At 49.4% G+C, this 18,384-nt stretch overlaps 1 protein-coding gene across 12 annotated transcripts in view; it reads right to left on the bottom strand.

The window, feature by feature from the left end:
• Nucleotides 1-432: 432 nt before the first annotated feature.
• The window catches only part of ADGB (androglobin), a 193,047-nt gene continuing 175,095 nt past the window's right edge, over nucleotides 433-18,384 (bottom strand). For 9 of the 12 annotated variants that reach the window (XM_058307606.1, XM_058307612.1, XM_058307608.1 and 6 more), the window contains 4 exons: nucleotides 17,479-17,673; nucleotides 8,689-8,779; nucleotides 7,855-8,038; nucleotides 433-806 (listed from right to left, as the gene is read on the bottom strand). In XM_058307606.1, coding sequence (XP_058163589.1) covers nucleotides 621-806; nucleotides 7,855-8,038; nucleotides 8,689-8,779; nucleotides 17,479-17,673 — 656 coding nt within the window. In that variant the 3' untranslated portion in view covers nucleotides 433-620. Of the gene's footprint in view, nucleotides 807-7,854; nucleotides 8,085-8,688; nucleotides 8,780-17,478; nucleotides 17,674-18,384 lie in introns of all 12 variants that reach the window. The other 3 variants (XM_058307617.1, XM_058307614.1, XR_011650164.1) reach the window with 2 other exon arrangements.

Here is an 18,384-nt window from a genome sequence, read left to right as displayed (position 1 = left end):
TTCCAGTAGGATAAGCATATATGTCATATAAACCAAGGTACTCAGGTAGCATTGCTTATAATGATAAATATCAATAAATAACTAGCTGTGCCAGTTATGATACATTGGTACTATGGAATGGGAATGCAATATCACACAGCCATTAGAAAAGAATGGATCACTTTTGACTTCAAAAGACTTTGTACTGTTTAGTGAGAAAAATCCAGGCATAATGAAAACATATATTAAAATGCCATTTTGTAAAACAAACCAGGATAATGATGGATGTATGTGTATAGAGCATATTGAGATGAGTGAAAAATTCAGATAGACACATTCATCCTGGGTTTACCAAGGATTTTTGTCAGGGACTGGGGGATTGGAAGGTAGCTTATTTATTATCTTCTTTCATTACTACTGAAAAATGTGAGCAATTGACACATAAACCCCAAATATTTGGAAACTAGTTTTATTGAAATTAAAACACTTAAAACTTGAATGGCTTCAAATCACAGCCTTATGAGAAACACTACAAGTTAGCAATAAAAACAGAGACTCTATTGAAGACAGGAGCCCTCTATTTTCAACTAGTCTAACAGTTCATTTATGAAGAGGCAGAGTCGGATGGCGACGCGGCGCCGTTACTTTTTCTTGCCTTTCTTTTTCTTCTGGGCGTCAGGGGCAGGTGCCTTCTTCTCGGGCTCGGCCCTCAGGGCGGCCTCCTGGGCGGCCAGCTCCTCCAGCCGCAGGTGCTCCGCTTCCAGCACCTTGTTCCGGTACTCCTCCCGGGCCCGGAGGATCCTCTGGCGGGCTTCGTCCAGGGAGTCCTGCCCCAAACAAAACCCCGCAGGTGAGGCCCCACAGACTCATGTGGAAACGAGTGAAGATTCAAATTTTCACCAGCACAAACAACATGCGGTAGCATAAGGGGCACGAGCCTAGTTGCCATTTCAAGCATGTCCTAAGCATAGTCATCAGTATCAAGGGCCCATCATTGGGCTATCCTTCTTCACTGGTCTTTGCCCTTGCACATTGTGGATTGTTGATGTTCCATTGGGGAATGTGACAGAGCTCCCCAGGATGGGAACTGAGCACTCCCTCAGTAGCTATGTGTAACTCTATCCACTATGACAATACCCAGTGAACATCCGAACTTATCTATGTACCCTCTATGCGTGCCCTGGAGAGCTCCCTCCCACCCATGCATCCCCCATCAACGACACCCCACACCACTGCTCCTCCCCTGCCATAGCTGAACCCCATTGTGATCCAAAACATCTTAAAAAATGGAACCTAATATATTGCCAAATTCAATTAGTAGGAAAATGAAATACTATTGACAGGTTTAAAGATTATAAATAGAATACTTAATAATTTAGAAAAGCTAAAATAAAGTAAAAAATAAATTGGGGTATTAAAAAATGAAAAACATCATAAAACTTTGTTTTTGACATTTTGCCTTTCTTCACTGTATGTACAGTGTACAGTGTTGCCCTGCATGTACAGAGGCAAAGCAATCTCTTCCATTCCTTCCTCATTAGAGATGAAGTAGACATCACCTCGTTAGAGGATGGAGGAATAAAATATGGATTAGAGTAGACTTACTGGTATTCTACTATAGAAATATTGTGACTCTAGCAATGAAAGAAATTGTATCATTGATGTGGAGACAGTAGCCATGGGAGTTGCTGAGGGCAGGGAGAAGGAAGAAGAAGTGTGATATGGGGGCATTTTCGGGACTTAGAGGAGTCCCGAATGATATTGCAGGGACAGATGCAGGACATTATATATCCCGCCACATCCCACTGACTGGACTGGGGGACAGTGTGAACTACAGGGTGAAGTATAGGCCATGCGGGGTAGCAGTGTGCCAAGATGTACTCATCAAGTGTGATGAATGTGCCACGATGATGAAAGAGGTTGTGGATGTGGGAGGAGTGGGGGGTGGGGAGGGGAGTGGGGTATGTGAGAACCTCTTATGTTTTTTAATGTAACATTTTGTGTGATCTATGCATCTTTAAAAAAAAGACAATAAAAAATCTGATTAAAAAAATGTTCAGTAGAATTCACACACAAAAAAAGGGCACAGGATTTTAACACAGACTGGTAAATAAAAACATTGGGATGAAAAAAGTGAAGAGGTAGGTGAAGACAATAGGAAGAGCTTTCGGCAAAGCAGCCGTCTGCCGCGGACTCACTCACATACAGTCTGTGTAAAGTATCCAGGCCAGTGTCGCTCACGTGCTCAATACGTGAGTAGCTCCCCACAGAAATTTTAGGCCTAATAATTACATTTGAGTTGAACCTGAAGACTTGGAAATATTGCCGCCTCATCCACTGGTGTCCTTTCTTATCTCCCCTGGGTTTTCATTCCCACCTCTGCAAACAGGTGCTTGTCAAGGACACCAGTAACCTCTACGCAATTCCAAGGTCATTTCTTGGCCCCGTTCTCACTTGAGCTCTCGCTTCCGGATCACCTTCCTCCATCTGGCTTCCAGGATGTCGGGTTCTCTCAGTTCTTCTCCTTCACTAGCTGTGCCTTTTCAGGCCCTATTACTGATTCTCTCTTTCTCGTGCCCCTCATAAGTGGGAGACACCCAGGTATCAGTTCTCAGTCTCTTCCCTACCTATACTCAGCGCCTCATTGATCTCACCTGGTCCCAAGACTTTAAATTCCATTTCCAGGTTGATGAGGTCCAAAGTTTTCTCTTCAGCTCAGACCTCTCTCCCTAACTTCTGTTCAACTCTCCCCCGTGACTGTGTGATAGGCATATTAAAATAAAAATGTCCACAATTGAAATCCTTTTCTTCTCTTACAGCCTGACCCATATTGAATGTCTATTACCAAATTTGATGGCAACTCAATCCTTTCAGTATTTTAGGCAACAACCTTAGAATAATTCCTGATTCCCCTCTGTCTAATAACATAACAACACTCCGTGGGGAAATCTTGTGTCTGACTGTATTTGACCGTGTCCAGAGCCAGACTGCTCCTCTCCACCCCACCCCGCATCCCGGAGCGAGCCTCCCCGTCCCGCTGGTGCAGTGGTCCCCCGACAGATGTCCCTTCTCCGAGACTTGCCCCCTTCTATACTTCACTTTTCTCTACGCAATGACCAGAGCAATTCTCTCTAAACCTGTCAGATCAGGGTACTCTACTCTTATTCCCTTTAAAATCCGGCAATGGTTCCAGATTCCCCTCCGACTAAAAGCCTGCAGCGCCTTGAAGACCCTTGCAGCTGCCTTGTGCCCCCCCCATTTCCTCGCTGGCCCCTTGTCCCACGGTCTACCCCTGCTCACTCTGCATCCCGGCCGCTGGCCCCTTGTCCCACAGTCTACTCCTGCTCACTCTGCATCCCGGCCGCTGGCCCCTTGTCCTACTGGTCTACCCCTGCTCGCTCTGCATCCCGGCCGCTGGCCCCTTGTCCCACAGTCTACTCCTGCTCACTCTGCATCCAGGCCGCTGGCCCCTTGTCCCACCGGTCGACCCCTGCTTGCTCTGCATCCCGGCCGCTGGCCCCTTGTCCTACTGGTCGACCCCTGCTCGCTCTGCGTCCCGGCCGCTGACCCCTTTCCCACCGGTCGACCCCTGCTCACTCTGCATCCAGGCTGCTGGCCCCTTGTCCCACGGTCTACCCCTGCTTGCTCTGCGTCCAGACCGCTGGCCCCTTTTCCCACGGTCTACCCCTGCTCACTCTCCATCCCGGCCGTTGGCCCCTTGTCCCACCGGTCAACCCCTGCTTGCTCTGCATCCCGGCCGCTGGCCCCTTGTCCTACTGGTCGACCCCTGCTCACTCTGCATCCAGGCTGCTGGCCCCTTGTCCCACGGTCTACCCCTGCTTGCTCTGCGTCCCGGCCGCTGGCCCCTTGTCCTACTGGTCTACCCCTGCTCATTCTGTGTCCTGGCCGCTGACCTCCTCTCCTACTGGTCTACCCCTGCTCATCCTGCGTCCTGGCCGCTGACCTCCTGTCTCTCCTTCCCCCAAGACTCCAGGCATGTTCTTGCCTCAGAGCTCTGCTCCAGCTGACAGCTCTTCTGAGACACTCTGTTCTGATCCGGTTCCTCTTTTATTTTCCTTCCAGTTTCCCTTTCTACCACATTACATCATGTACTTATTATCTGTGTCTCCTTACTGGAAGATAAGCTCCATAAAGGCAGGGATTACTCTCTTTTGTGGAGTGCTTAGGCATTCCTGGTGTGTAAAAATGCTCATAAACATTTGTTGAGTGCATAAAATGTGGAAATGCCAAGTGTCAGAAGATTAGAAACAGGAAAATACAGTAATTTATTATTTCAAAAAGAAGAATGACTGGTACATCTATAAATCCATGGTTGTTCTAGAGATGCTAGAGGTGCTGATTTACTAAGAGGCCATGGTTTCCTAAGTTTGTCTGCATTTCTGACACTATGAGCAGAATTATTGTTCCATTTATTGGTTGCTTACTGTTTTCAAACAACATAATCAAAAGATAAGAATTAATGAAGAGAAACTCCTAGAAATGTCTGCTTTTTCTTTATCTGAATGGTCCAAGTTACATGTCCCTGTATTTGCAAGTGGCCTGACTTTGGTTGAGATGGGGACAGTTGGATATCAGAACCAGACTCCTCAAATCTTTTAATGAAATAAAAATACTGTACCTAACAAAACAAAATTGGGTTCAATAAACCAATTGCCCAAGTGCAAGATGAGAACAGTGACATGTTAATGAAAGAAGATATTTCACAGGTATAGTGTAAGGAAAATTTAATAGAAGTCAATAGTCACTTGGGGAATGAGTATATTTTCTCCTATCTGATAACAAATATGTTACTGGTCATATTTCAAGTGAAATGGCTTCAATCAAAATGAGGCATTTACCTGGAGTCCACACAACTGAAGAGGAACTGAATTCCAGGTCACCCCAGTATCTGTTTTCTTCCCCACTTTCTCCCCATCCCCTTCATGCCTAAGAAACATGACTGGCCATCCCGAAATCTCTTTGTTCATAATTTTTTAACTTACTCTATTTCCTAGGCGATAAATGCAGACCATATAGTTTTGACATCCATTCATTGACTCACTAATTCATTTACTTAACACAAGCAGATACTTAAGTGGAAAGGAGCAAAGTGGGCAGGTAGCCATCCAGTGCCAGAAAGGTCCCAAGACGACTTTGGCCTTTTTCTTAGTGAAGTTCAGAGCCCAGGGAGGATTGAGATGATCAATGCTCTTGTTTTATGTTTTTACTCTACTAAGGAAATCCCTCTAGTTTGCTGCTGGGATGGGAAGTGACACGCATAGGGCCACAGAGAGTTGAGGAGGGGATCTGGAATTCTAAGCACTTCTTAGCTCCAAGCAAACCTACCTGATCTTCCTTCTACCTCACCTTCACGTCCTAGCATACCTGGGGCCATCACAGCCTCACCTTCACGTCCTAGCATACCTGGGGCCATCACAGCCTCACCTTCACGTCCTAGCATACCTGGGGCCATCACAGCCTCACCTTCACGTCCTAGCATACCTGGGGCCATCACAGCCTCACCTTCACGTCCTAGCATACCTGGGGCCACAGCCTCACCTTCACGTCCTAGCATACCTGGGGCCATCACAGCCTCACCTTCACGTCCTAGCACACCTGGGGCCATCACAGCCTCACCTTCACGTCCTGGCATACCTGGAGTCATCACAGCCTCACCTTCACGTCCTAGCATACCTGGGGCCATCACAGCCTCACCTTCACTTCCTAGCATACCTGGGGCCATCACAGCCTCACCTTCACGTCCTAGCATACCTGGGGCCACAGCCTCACCTTCACGTCCTAGCATACCTGGGGCCATCACAGCCTCACCTTCACATCCTAGCATACCTGGGGCCATCACAGCCTCACCTTCACGTCCTAGCATACCTGGGGCCATCACAGCCTCACCTTCACGTCCTAGCATACCTGGGGCCATCACAGCCTCACCTTCACGTCCTAGCATACCTGGGGCCATCACAGCCTCACCTTCACGTCCTAGCATACCTGGGGCCACAGCCTCACCTTCACGTCCTAGCATACCTGGGGCCATCACAGCCTCACCTTCACGTCCTAGCACACCTGGGGCCATCACAGCCTCACCTTCACGTCCTGGCATACCTGGAGTCATCACAGCCTCACCTTCACGTCCTAGCATACCTGGGGCCATCACAGCCTCACCTTCACTTCCTAGCATACCTGGGGCCATCACAGCCTCACCTTCACGTCCTAGCATACCTGGGGCCACAGCCTCACCTTCACGTCCTAGCATACCTGGGGCCATCACAGCCTCACCTTCACATCCTAGCATACCTGGGGCCATCACAGCCTCACCTTCACGTCCTAGCATACCTGGGGCCATCACAGCCTCACCTTCACGTCCTAGCATACCTGGGGCCATCACAGCCTCACATTCACGTCCTAGCATACCTGGGGCCACAGCCTCACCTTCACGTCCTAGCATACCTGGGGCCATCACAGCCTCACCTTCACGTCCTAGCATACCTGGGGCCATCACAGCCTCACCTTCACGTCCTAGCATACCTGGGGCCATCACAGCCTCACCTTCACGTCCTGGCATACCTGGAGTCATCACAGCCTCACCTTCACGTCCTGGCATACCTGGGGCCATCACAGCCTCACCTTCACGTCCTAGCATACCTGGGGCCATCACAGCCTCACCTTCAAGTCCTAGCATACCTGGAGTCATCACAGCCTCACCTTCACATCCTAGCATACCTGGGGCCATCACAGCCTCACCTTCACGTCCTAGCACACCTGGGGCCATCACAGCCTCACCTGCACGTCCTGGCATACCTGGAGCCACAGCCTCACCTTCACGTCCTGGCATACCTGGGGCCATCACAGCCTCACCTTCACGTCCTAGCATACCTGGGGCCATCACAGCCTCACCTTCACGTCCTAGCATACCTGGGGCCACAGCCTCACCTTCACGTCCTAGCATACCTGGGGCCATCACAGCCTCACCTTCACGTCCTAGCATACCTGGAGCCATCACAGCCTCACCTTCACGTCCTAGCATACCTGGAGCCACAGCCTCACCTTCACGTCCTAGCATACCTGGGGCCATCGCAGCCTCACCTTCACGTCCTAGCATACCTGCGGCCATCACAGCCTCACCTTCAAGTCCTAGCATACCTGGGGCCATCGCAGCCTCACCTTCACGTCCTAGCATACCTGGGGCCATCACAGCCTCACCTTCACGTCCTGGCATACCTGGGGCCATCACAGCCTCACCTTCACGTCCTAGCATACCTAGGGCCATCACAGCCTCACCTTCACGTCCTAGCATACCTGGGGCCATCACAGCCTCACCTTCACGTCCTAGCATACCTGGGGCCATCACAGCCTCACCTTCACGTCCTAGCATACCTGGGGCCATCACAGCCTCACCTTCACGTCCTAGCATACCTGGGGCCATCACAGCCTCACCTTCACGTCCTAGCATACCTGGGGCCATCACAGCCTCACCTTCACGTCCTAGCATACCTGGGGCCACAAATTTCTGGGCATTTAGGGGACTCTGTGGGGATTCTGTGGTGCAAAATGGGGTGATTCTAGATGTTTCTCTACTGCCAGCTTAGCTTTGGCCTTCTCAAGTCTGTTATGTCTTCAGGCAGTCTTTTCCACTTCAAATCTTTGTGGACTTGAATGAGATTTAAAAATTTCAAGTATTGTTGCTTGAGGGAGATTTTAGGGTGTGACACATTAGCTGTGTCTTATCAATTTGCCATCTTTGCCCAGAGATCTGGAGAAATGTTTTCAAGACTTCCTTCCATCCAGATAGTATAAGACTGATTTCTTTTTACTATTACAAAATAATTTGTATAGTAACTGTTGTGATGTGTGCACACTCACCCGCATCTCCCTGTACGTATTCAGAACTTCATCCTTTAATTTGTACCTATTTTCTTGGCCAATGTCTCGAATGCTGAGAACTCTAGTCCGATACTGTCGAAACTGGTGAACCTCTTCTGCCTTCTGCATCGCCTGCTGCTGATTCAGTTCTTCTGTCTGCAGTTGAGCTTCTGTATTCATTCTCCTTGATGTAAAAAAACATCAAAAGAGGAATTCTGGAATGCCTGCAACTTCAAAACTCAAATGTTTCAGAATCATAGCGACAGAATGTTTGCATACCAAACATTTAGAAAGAATAAACCATATTTTTTACATGGACCATGTTTCATTTATCTGGTCACTGGTATTTTAGGATAACATTTTAAGAAAACGTAAGTAAGTCTGGATGCCCCATTTGGTGACGTGATTGTGGATTTGGTCTTGGTGACTATGAACCAGTTGTGCAGGTTTTCCCTCTGAATTTATGCAGCTAAATAATTTTGATGTTTCAAACTTACAAACATGTTTGCATAACTCTATTAATCCTATTGCCTAGATCTTAAGAAAAGTGAATCTAATTAAATAATGGCAGCAGAGATGATGAATTTTATGTAGCTCAATTCATGTCAGTCAGGTTACAGAGTAGATACTTACAGAAAACACTTAAATACTTTTATGATTGATTTAATAAAATATTTGCTAAATTTGATATGTAAATTCGTGTACATCTAAAAATTCAGATATACTAAGGATACTTTAAGTATTTAATTTCAAATTTCAGTTTAGCAGCTGCCTACTGACACTGTATTCAAAATTCTATGCAGAAATGTCTGAATTGTGTTTAGTAAAACTTACCTTACATATTGAGTCATGTCCAAACATTCTAGTTCTTTTTGAATAATTTGTGGAGGTGTTTCCAAAATTGTTGGGGATCGTGTAAAAAGACCTCCAAAAGAAAAAAAAAGTTCTAAGCCTTAAAAAAATAATTAACAGATGACTAACTGAATGACAATATATCTCATTTTAATTAAAATATCATTTTATGTAAAAACAACCATTAATTGAACTTGCTTTATTTAATCAGATTTTATTAAAATGTAATTATAGTTCATATTTATTTGCTAATTGGTTTTACTCTATTTAGGATTAAATGAGGGAGATGACAAAATCTCCATAAAAATAAACTGAATATACTCCATAAATATCAAAATGTTGCACTATTTAATGTTAAATATAGTTAAATGAAGGAGAAGATACAAAATTTACTTTCACTTACCAAATTTCATTATAAACAAGTTAAATTATCTAATATTTAAAGAGCTTGGGTTATGTGCAAAGGATACACTAAGAGTATGTAGGTAGGAATATAAAAATGCTTCCTACCTTCAAGAAAGTTTTAGTCCAATGGCAGAAGCAATATATAAAAGGGAAACAATGAAAATCAAACTAGTGAGAGCTTTGGACGTCATAGAACATAATGAACTCACAGGCATAGATTTAAGAAAGACTTTAGAACATAGGATTTTAATCTTTCAGTCTTCTAGACTATTTAAACTTTTTAAAAATATTGAAGTATGATTCATATACCATAAAATTCACCCATTTTAAGTGAAAGATTTAATGCTTTTTAGTAGGTTTTCTGAGTAGTGCAACCACCACTAAAATCCAGTTTTTAAAAATTTCCATCACCTAAATAAGATCTCCTTTCCAGTCACTTTCCATTTACACGAGCCCCAGCGAACCAGAGCTCTCCGTTGCTCTAGATTTGCTCCTCCTGGACATTTCACATATGTGGAATCATAGTCTATGGTTTCTTGTGTCTGGTTTCTTTCACTAACCCTAATGTTTTTGTCATTTTTTTTTGTCTTTATTTTTTTAATATTACAGTAAAAAAAATATGAGGTCCCCATATACCCTCCACCCCCACTCCTCCCACCATAACAACAACCTCCTCCATCATCATGAGACGTTCATTGCATTTGGTGAATACATCTCTGAGCACTGCTGCACCTCATGGTCAATGGTCCACACCATAGCCCACACTCTCCCACAGTCCACCCAGTGGGCCATGGGAGGGCATACAGTGTCCGGTAACTGTTCCTGCAGTACCACCCAGGACAACTCCAACCCCCGAAAATGCCCCCACATCACATCTCTTCCTCCCACTCCCTACCCCCAGCAGCCACCATGGCCACTTTCTCCACACCAATGCCACATTTTCTTCGATTACTAATCACAATAGTTCATAAATAAAATATCAGTAAGTGCGCTCTAATCCATACTCTATTCCTCCATCCTGTGGACCTTAGATTGGTTGTGTCCACTCCACATCTATATCAAGAGGGGCACTAAGCCTAATGTTTTTCAGGCTCATCCATGGTGAAGTGAGTGTCAGTATTTCCTTTCTTTTTATTGCTGAATAGTGTTCCGTTGCAGGCACAGACGTGTTTTGTTTATCCATTCACTAGCAGGTGGGCATTTGGATTGCTTCCAACCAACAGAATTTGGCTATTCTGAGTAATGCTGTGATGCGCATTCACTGGCAAGTCTCTGAGGACACACATTTTCATTTCTCTTGGGTAGAGAACTAGGAATGGATTGCTGGGTCACATCGTAAAATTATGTTCACTTTTTTTTTTTTTAAGATTTATTTATTTATTTATTTCCCCACCCCGGTTGTCTGTTCTCTGCGTCTATTTGCTGTGTCATCTTCTTTGTCCGCTTCTGTTGTTGTCAGCAGCATGGGAATCTGTGTTTCTTTTTGTTGAGTCATCTTGCTGTGTCAGCTCTCTGTGTGGGCAGTGCCATTCCTGGGCAGGCTGCATTTTCTTTTGCGCTGGGTGGCTCTCCTTACAGGGTGCACTCCTTGCGCGTGGGGCTCCCCTATGCAGGGACACCCCTGCGTGGCAGGGCACTCTTTGCACGCATCAGCACTGCGCAGGGGCCAGCTCCACACGGGTCAAGGAGCTGACACCGCAGGAATGGAGCAGTTCAGAAGCAGGCTTTCTCCTTAGGGGATTCAGAAAAGAACTTCAAACTGTCACATTTAGGTTTATGATCCACTTTGAACTGATTTTTCTGTGCAGTGTGAGGTAATGATCAAAATTACCTTTTTTTCACGTGGCTATCCAATTGTCTTGGCACCAAGACAATTGTCCAATTGTCTTTCATAGTACATAGTTGGCTCCTGTAGTATACATTCATTTAATGTAATTATTGAGATGGCTGGATTTATATATACCATTTTGCTATTTATTTTCTGTATGTCTCAGATCTTTTTTTTTCCTTTGTTTCTCTAAAATGACTTTTTTTGTGTTAAACAGATTTTTCTACGGTGCCATTTAATTTCTTTTTTGGTTGCTTTACAATATTTTTTATGTTACTTTCTTATGGTTGCCTTAGGATTGCAATATACATATTAATTTACCACAGTCTTCATCAGGTTAGCACTAAACTAAGTTGTCTATAGAAATTTGTTCCGATATTGCTCCTTTCCCTCCCTGACTCTTTGGGCTATTCTTGTCATATGTCTTTATATGTTTAAAAGCCTAACAGTAGTTTTATAATTATTCTTTTTAAAATAAGTTAAAACATATTGATGCTGCCTTTTAATATTTGCCTGCATAATTGCCTTTACCCGTGCTGTTTATTTCTGTGTGTGGATTTGGGTTACCTTCTGATTGTGTCATTCCTATTCCAGGGACTTCCCTCTTATTTCTTACAAGGCAGGTCTGCGAGGAACAAATGTTGAGTATTTACCTGGGAATGTCGTTATTTTGCCTTGATTTCCAAAGGCTTTTGAAGGATATGGAATTCTTAGCTGACAGTGTTTTTTCCCTTTTGGAGCCTTGAACATGCCACCCGCGTCCCTCCAGCCTCCACTGCTCCCGGTGATCTCAGCTATTCATTTTGGGGAGTCCCTTGGATATAAGAAGTCACTTCTCTTGCTGTTTTGAAGAATTTGTACATGTATTCTCTTTCAATAGCTTTACTATGTGTCCAAGATGAGGCTCTTTGAGTTTATCGTATAGTTCCTTGTAATTCTTAGGTATTCAGTTTAATATGACCTTTAATCAAAGTTGTGAAGTTCTTTTTCTGTCACTTTCTCTTTCTTCCCTCCTTCCCTGGCTCCCACTACAAAAATGCCGGCGAGCTTCATGGTGTGCCACAGACCTCCTAAGCTCTGGTCATTTTTCTTCCTATTTTTTGCTTTGTTGTGTTCCTCAGGCTGGAAAATCTTTGTTTTAGAATAGTCACGTTCTTTCTTCTGCTGTCTCAAATCTAATGGTGAGCCCCTTTAACAAATTCATCTCAGTTATTATATTTCCAGCCCTAGAAGTTCCCCTGGGTTCTTTATTACTATTTCTCTTGGTACTGGTATTCTCTGTCTTGAAAGTCATTGCCTCATTCTTTTATTTTAAAAATATGGTTTCCTTTAGTTCAATTTTCTGATGCATTCCTACTAGCTACTTTGAATCTGGCACACGGGTCGTCTGTGCCCCTCAGAACAGGTTCCTATGGACTGCTTTTTACCCCTATGTGGGGCCACACTTCCCTAATTCTCGGCAAGCAGGTACATTTTTGTTGGGAACTGATCAGTTATTTCACAGTGAAGTAGCCACGGGCCCGCTCCTCCCTGAGCTCATGGGTGCTGCCCCCTGAGGGTGGTGTGTCTGCTTGCCTACGTGCCGGCAGGGTCCTGCCTCCCGGACTGTGCACTGTGCAGCCCCTGACGTCTCTACTCAGGCTTTTTTAATCGTCGTTATTTTTAAGCCTGGCTTCCCGGGAGTTCCCCCAGGTCAGCATAGCTCCATGCTCAGCCAGTACTTGCAGGAGGCTTTCCTTAGACACCTTGAGCAGCACCGCTTCCACTCTCGCTGGGGGTCGGCGTGGTTTGGGGTTCTGCCAACTCACAGAGCTGTCCCTGCTCTCAGCTGTTCGGGGCCTGATGATCAGCCAGTGACAAGTCACTAGCTGGGCCCTGTCTGGTCACTCCTGAGTCTTCACACAGCCTCAACACACTGGAGACTGCCAGGCACGCAGGCATATGTGCAGCTTATCAAGTCCCCGTCTTGGTCTCCTGGCACGCTGGCGGCTGCACGCTGCTCCAACACCTGTGGGCACGGAGCTTGTCCGCAGAGCCTCAGGCCATCCGTAGCGAGGCTGGGGTCAACACGGTACCTGCGACAGGTCTTGGCGGTGGTGAGAGGACCTCGTGTTGAAACCCACACACCTGCTGCCTCTGCCAAGTGCAGTGGACAGAAGAGCGCTTCCGAAACTTTTGTGTCCCAACCCCCGCACCTGAGTCTCCGTTACAGGTGTGATTAAGGACCTTGAGGTGGGGAGATACCCTGGGCTATCCAGGTGGGCCTGATGTCATCACAAGAGTCTTACAAGAGAAAGCAGGAGGCGGAGAAGACGATGGGGCGATGGAGACAGGCGTCCAGAAGACGGAGGAAGGGGCTGCGAGCCGAGGATGCAGGTGACCCTGGAGGTCAGAGGGAGACTCAGGAGTCAGCGGTGCCGGTACTTGACCTCAGGGCTGCTGGCCTGCAGACCTGATGACGATACACGGCCTTGTTGATGCTGCACACTGTGTGGTTATTCATTATAGCAGCTGCAGGGTTCTGATACGAGCTCAAACGAGGTGTGGTTGTTGTTATTATTTTTAATAAACACTCTTGTTTTGGTGCGTGCCTTTGGTTTGTTCCAGAGTTTTGAAATTGTTTGAGCATTTTTTTTTTCTGGTTTATCTTCGCTCTTTGGGGAGATGATTTGCCACGTCCTCACTCTGCCCCTCCAGAGGCTCTACCTCCTGGTTACCCAGCCTCGATCCACCAATATTGCAAAGTTCTTGGTTCATGATAACTTGTAAAAAATGAGAGACTACTCAGAACCAATGAAACCTCTAGAAAACATAAAAAATATCCATGATACTGGAATTTTAAAAAAATACATAAAGAAGATGTATTTGTGAGAGGACAACTTTGTTCCATCAGTAAGACACAAATCTCACCATGTGCTTCATTTGTGCCATGAAACGGTATGTTCCTGAAATGGTGACACTTGGATATTATGGCTTTCTAGACACCAGTGGGCGACAGCCTGCCATTTCTTCATGGTTACTATGGATCTTATATTTCTAAAGTGCATCTGCTTTCCTTGTGGACATAGCTACTTATGCTGGGTGCTTCTCTGGCATTTCAGATTTGGATTGTTTCTAGAATCCAAACTGACTCTGGAAGGAGAACATTTGCTGGCCAATAAGATGTTCTATTTTTCTTACATCTTGCCAAATATTACATAGTTACACAGAGAGTGGGAGGGGCAGAGAAGGGCCTTCTTCACACCCCTTCTGTGTGTCGTGGCCTCCGTGTCTCATTCAGTGTGTCCGTGTGAGGACTACCCCCTGTCCATCTTTTTGCAAACTGCTCCCCTGGGGGTGGGCTGGCTCCATGAGAGGATGCATTTGGAAACGTTTTAAATAGCAAATGAACATTGCTGGGTTATTTTATTATATTTTACAAAAGCTTCCATTTGTTATAAACATGGGGGAAGGAACATCCTTCATCACAGGGTATCTGAGAATCGCTGCTGAGCAGACTAGGTGAGATATTTTGACAGATCACAAAGCTTCAGACTAAGGTCTGAGGACTAATCTCCCACCTGCAGAAGGGGAGTTTTGTAGAGGTGCCCGGGACTGAAGGGAGGCTGAAGGGCCCGCCAGGGCACGGAGTCCATAGCAGCACACTTCATAGGCGCTGGCGTATGGGTGTTGAACGAAGGTGCTTAATGGTCCTTCTGGGAGACACGCACACCCATGGGAACGGGAGGCCAGGTCTCTCACGGGCAGTACTCTCCAGGGCAGCTCGAGGTGGGGGTGCCCGCAGCAGAGGGACCTCCTGGGGAGCTCCTGAGGCCAGGGGGATATGCAGCCTCAAGCCCTCAAGCAGGGTCCTCCCAGGATCCCAGGACCTGGTGCTCAGGGCAGCATTTCAGATGAAGACAATAGGGAGAGCACACGCGCCTGCCTCCACGGAAGGTGGGAGGGCACCTGCACAGGCACCTACCTCCACGGAAGGTGGGAGGGCACCTGCACATTCACCTACCTCCACGGAAGGTGGGAGAGTACCTGCCCATTCACCTACCTCCACGGAAGGTAGGAGAGTACCTGCCCATTCACCTGCCTCCACGGAAGGTGGGAGAGTACCTGCCCATTCACCTACCTCCACGGAAGGTGGGAGGGCACCTGCACGTGCACCAACCTCCACGAAGGTGGGAGAGCACCTGCCTGTTCACCTGCCTCCACGGAAGGTGGGAGAGTACCTGCCCATTCACCTACCTCCACGGAAGGTGGGAGGGCACCTGCACGTGCACCTACCTTCACAGAAGGTGGGAGGGCACCTGCACAGGCACCTACCTCCACGGAAGGTGGGAGAGCACCTGCCCATTCACCTACCTCCACGGAAGGTGGGAGGGCACCTGCACAGGCACCTACCTCCACGGAAGGTGGGAGGGCACCTGCCCATTCACCTACCTCCACAGAAGGTGGGAGGGCACCTGCACAGGCACCTACCTCCACGGAAGGTGGGAGAGCACCTGCCCATTCACCTACCTCCACGGAAGGTGGGAGGGCACCTGCACAGGCACCTACCTCCACGGAAGGTGGGAGGGCACCTGCCCATTCACCTACCTCCACAGAAGGTGGGAGGGCACCTGCACAGGCACCTACCTCCACGGAAGGTGGGAGGGCACCTGCACAGGCACCTACCTCCACGGAAGGTGGGAGGGCACCTGCCCATTCACCTACCTCCACAGAAGGTGGGAGGGCACCTGCACAGGCACCTACCTCCACGGAAGGTGGGAGAGCACCTGCCCATTCACCTACCTCCACGGAAGGTGGGAGGGCACCTGCACAGGCACCTACCTCCACGGAAGGTGGGAGGGCACCTGCCCATTCACCTACCTCCACGGAAGGTGGGAGGGCACCTGCACAGGCACCTACCTCCACGGAAGGTGGGAGGGCACCTGCACAGGCACCTACCTCCATGGAAGGTGGGAGGGCACCTGCCCATTCACCTACCTCCACAGAAGGTGGGAGGGCACCTGCACAGGCACCTACCTCCACGGAAGGTGGGAGGGCACCTGCACAGGCACCTACCTCCACGGAAGGTGGGAGGGCACCTGCACAGGCACCTACCTCCACGGAAGGTGGGAGGGCACCTGCCCATTCACCTACCTCCATGGAAGGTGGGAGGGCACCTGCACAGGCACCTACCTCCACGGAAGGTGGGAGGGCACCTGCACAGGCACCTGCCTCCACAGAAGGTGGGAGGGCACCTGCACAGGCACCTACCTCCATGGAAGGTGGGAGGGCACCTGCCCATTCACCTACCTCCACAGAAGGTGGGAGGGCACCTGCACAGGCACCTACCTCCTTGAAAGGTGGGAGAGCACCTGCACGTGCACCTGCCTCCCTGGAAGGAATGGCCCTGGTGAGTTTGGGTGCTGTTCTAGAGTGCATTATTGCCTATTCATGGGTGCTTACTTCCAAAACATTGGTTCAAAATGATCAGAATTTCGTGTTACTTAAGGAAAGCACCCTTTGAATTGCAGAAGTTTCCTCTTCACTCTGAAATCATTTAAGGTCCTGCTTTAGCCTTAAGCACTTAACAATTTAAAAAGTCTCAGAACTGTGAGGAGAGAGCTGCTCCTGGCAGTTCTGAGGATGCTTCCTTCCAAGACACTCTTCTTTCCTGCCTGAGCCTGGAGAAGAGACACGGAGGGCAGGGCTAATGCGAGGGCCTGGTCAGGGGATCAGGAGCAGACCGCCGGCAGCCCCGCAGGGGAGGGGCGAGGGGAGCCCCCCAGGGGGAAGGAGCGAGGGCAGCCCCCCCAGGGAGAGGGGCGAGGGCAGCCCTGAGGGAGGGGCGAGGGCAGCTGGGGGGGGAGAGGCGCGGGCAGCTGGCGGGGGGCTGATTCAGGGCGAGTTTGGGCAGCTGGCGGCTCTTTCCCAGGCCCCTGCCCTCTGCTTCTCCCCGAGGGACAGGGCTGGGGGCTGGGAAGGAAGGGCCCCTCCTGCGGGCAGGTGGGAGGCTTTTCCCTCCGACCACACCAGGAGGTTTTATTTCAGGGAACAGAAGTGAATCACACGGCTCAGGCACGAGTCTGCGAGAAGCGCCGCCTTCCAGCATTTTAGAAACGAGTCAGAAAGGCGGTGGACGGGCCACAGTGAAGGAAGAGGTGGTTGATGTGGGAGGAGAGGGTGGGGAGCGTGGGAACCTCTTACATTTTTTAATGTGACATTTTTTGTGACCTACATATCTTCAAAAAAATACAATTAAAAAATACATTCAAAAAAATAAAGAGGAATTTTGATGCCTAAAAAAAAGAAAACAAGGGTTTAGGATTTGTTAGGAAGGTAAAAAGAATAGCTGTCGGTGGCGGGCCTCTGCGTGACAACGGGGTGTGGGGTGGCCCCCCAGTTTCTTTTGTGGAACCCGCAGTCGTAGGGCCGCCCGCAGCTCCCTGCTCCGTGCTTGGAGCTGGGACCCTGGACAGCGGCCGCCCTCAACGGGGCCTGGCCCAAGCTCCCCCTCTTCCCTCTCGCCTTTGCAGGGCCCCCCCCCCAGGTGCCCCACTCACCGACGTCGTCCCTGCGCGCCCCGGGGTCGCGCTCCTCCCGGGCGGGCGCCGCCCCCTCGGGGGACCTGACCAGCTCCCTGAGGCCCTTGCTGAGCTGCCAGCGCCTCCACAGCGCGCTGCCGGTGGGGCCCGGCTCCTTGGCCTCGGGGCTCCTGGCGCCCCTGGGCTCCAGCTCCTTCCCTGCGGGCACATCCCCTGCAAGGAATGGCGCGTCACGGGGGGCCACACCGACCCCGCGGGAGCCTGGCCCGCAGCCAAGGGGGCCCCGAGGGTGTACACATCCACGTGAACTGGGGGCCACGCTGGCTCTTGGGGGTGGGGCTGTGCAAGAGCAGCCCCCCTCCCCTCCCGGGGGGCCCAGAGCTAAGGTGCTTCTGAAACACTTCCTAAAATCCTCTGAAAGGCTCTGGCTTGTGGGTCACAGAGCCGGGGTCTCCCCCAGCTCTGCAGTGTCCCTCCCCTGCTCCCGGCTCCTGCGCCAGGGGAAGCTGCGACAAGGCGAGCACCCACCCCCCTCGGGGCTCGCGGGCCCTCCACCAGCGCCGGTCAGCGGGTGCCCGTCTGCGTGGAGGGGCGCTGCCCACCGAGCTCCAGCCCGAGCCAGCCCGCCCCGCCGGACCGAGTGCTGGGACCACGAGGACCCCTCGGGAGCCGGCCGGAGGGTTAGGAAGAGCCGCCACCTCCGAGAGTCCTGTGGCTGTCCCTCCGCCACCTTCCCTGCTAGACCAGGGCCTGACACCGGGGTCGAGGGAAGGGAGTGGCAGGGGTGGACCGAGGCCTGGCGAGTCCGAAGGCCCACAGAGACCTTCACGCAGAGCAGGCTCTGAATTAGTCACACGTGAAGGAAGGGAGGAGAATCAGCCGTGGCGGCAAGACAAGCGGGGACAGATGCAGGCTAAAGCCAGG

The sequence above is a fragment of the Dasypus novemcinctus genome, chromosome 11, assembly GCF_030445035.2.
Source record: "Dasypus novemcinctus isolate mDasNov1 chromosome 11, mDasNov1.1.hap2, whole genome shotgun sequence".
In the NCBI taxonomy this organism is placed as follows: Eukaryota; Metazoa; Chordata; class Mammalia; order Cingulata; family Dasypodidae; genus Dasypus; species Dasypus novemcinctus.
Note: the sequence above shows the minus strand (reverse complement) of the source record. Positions and strands in the feature narration are given on the sequence as shown.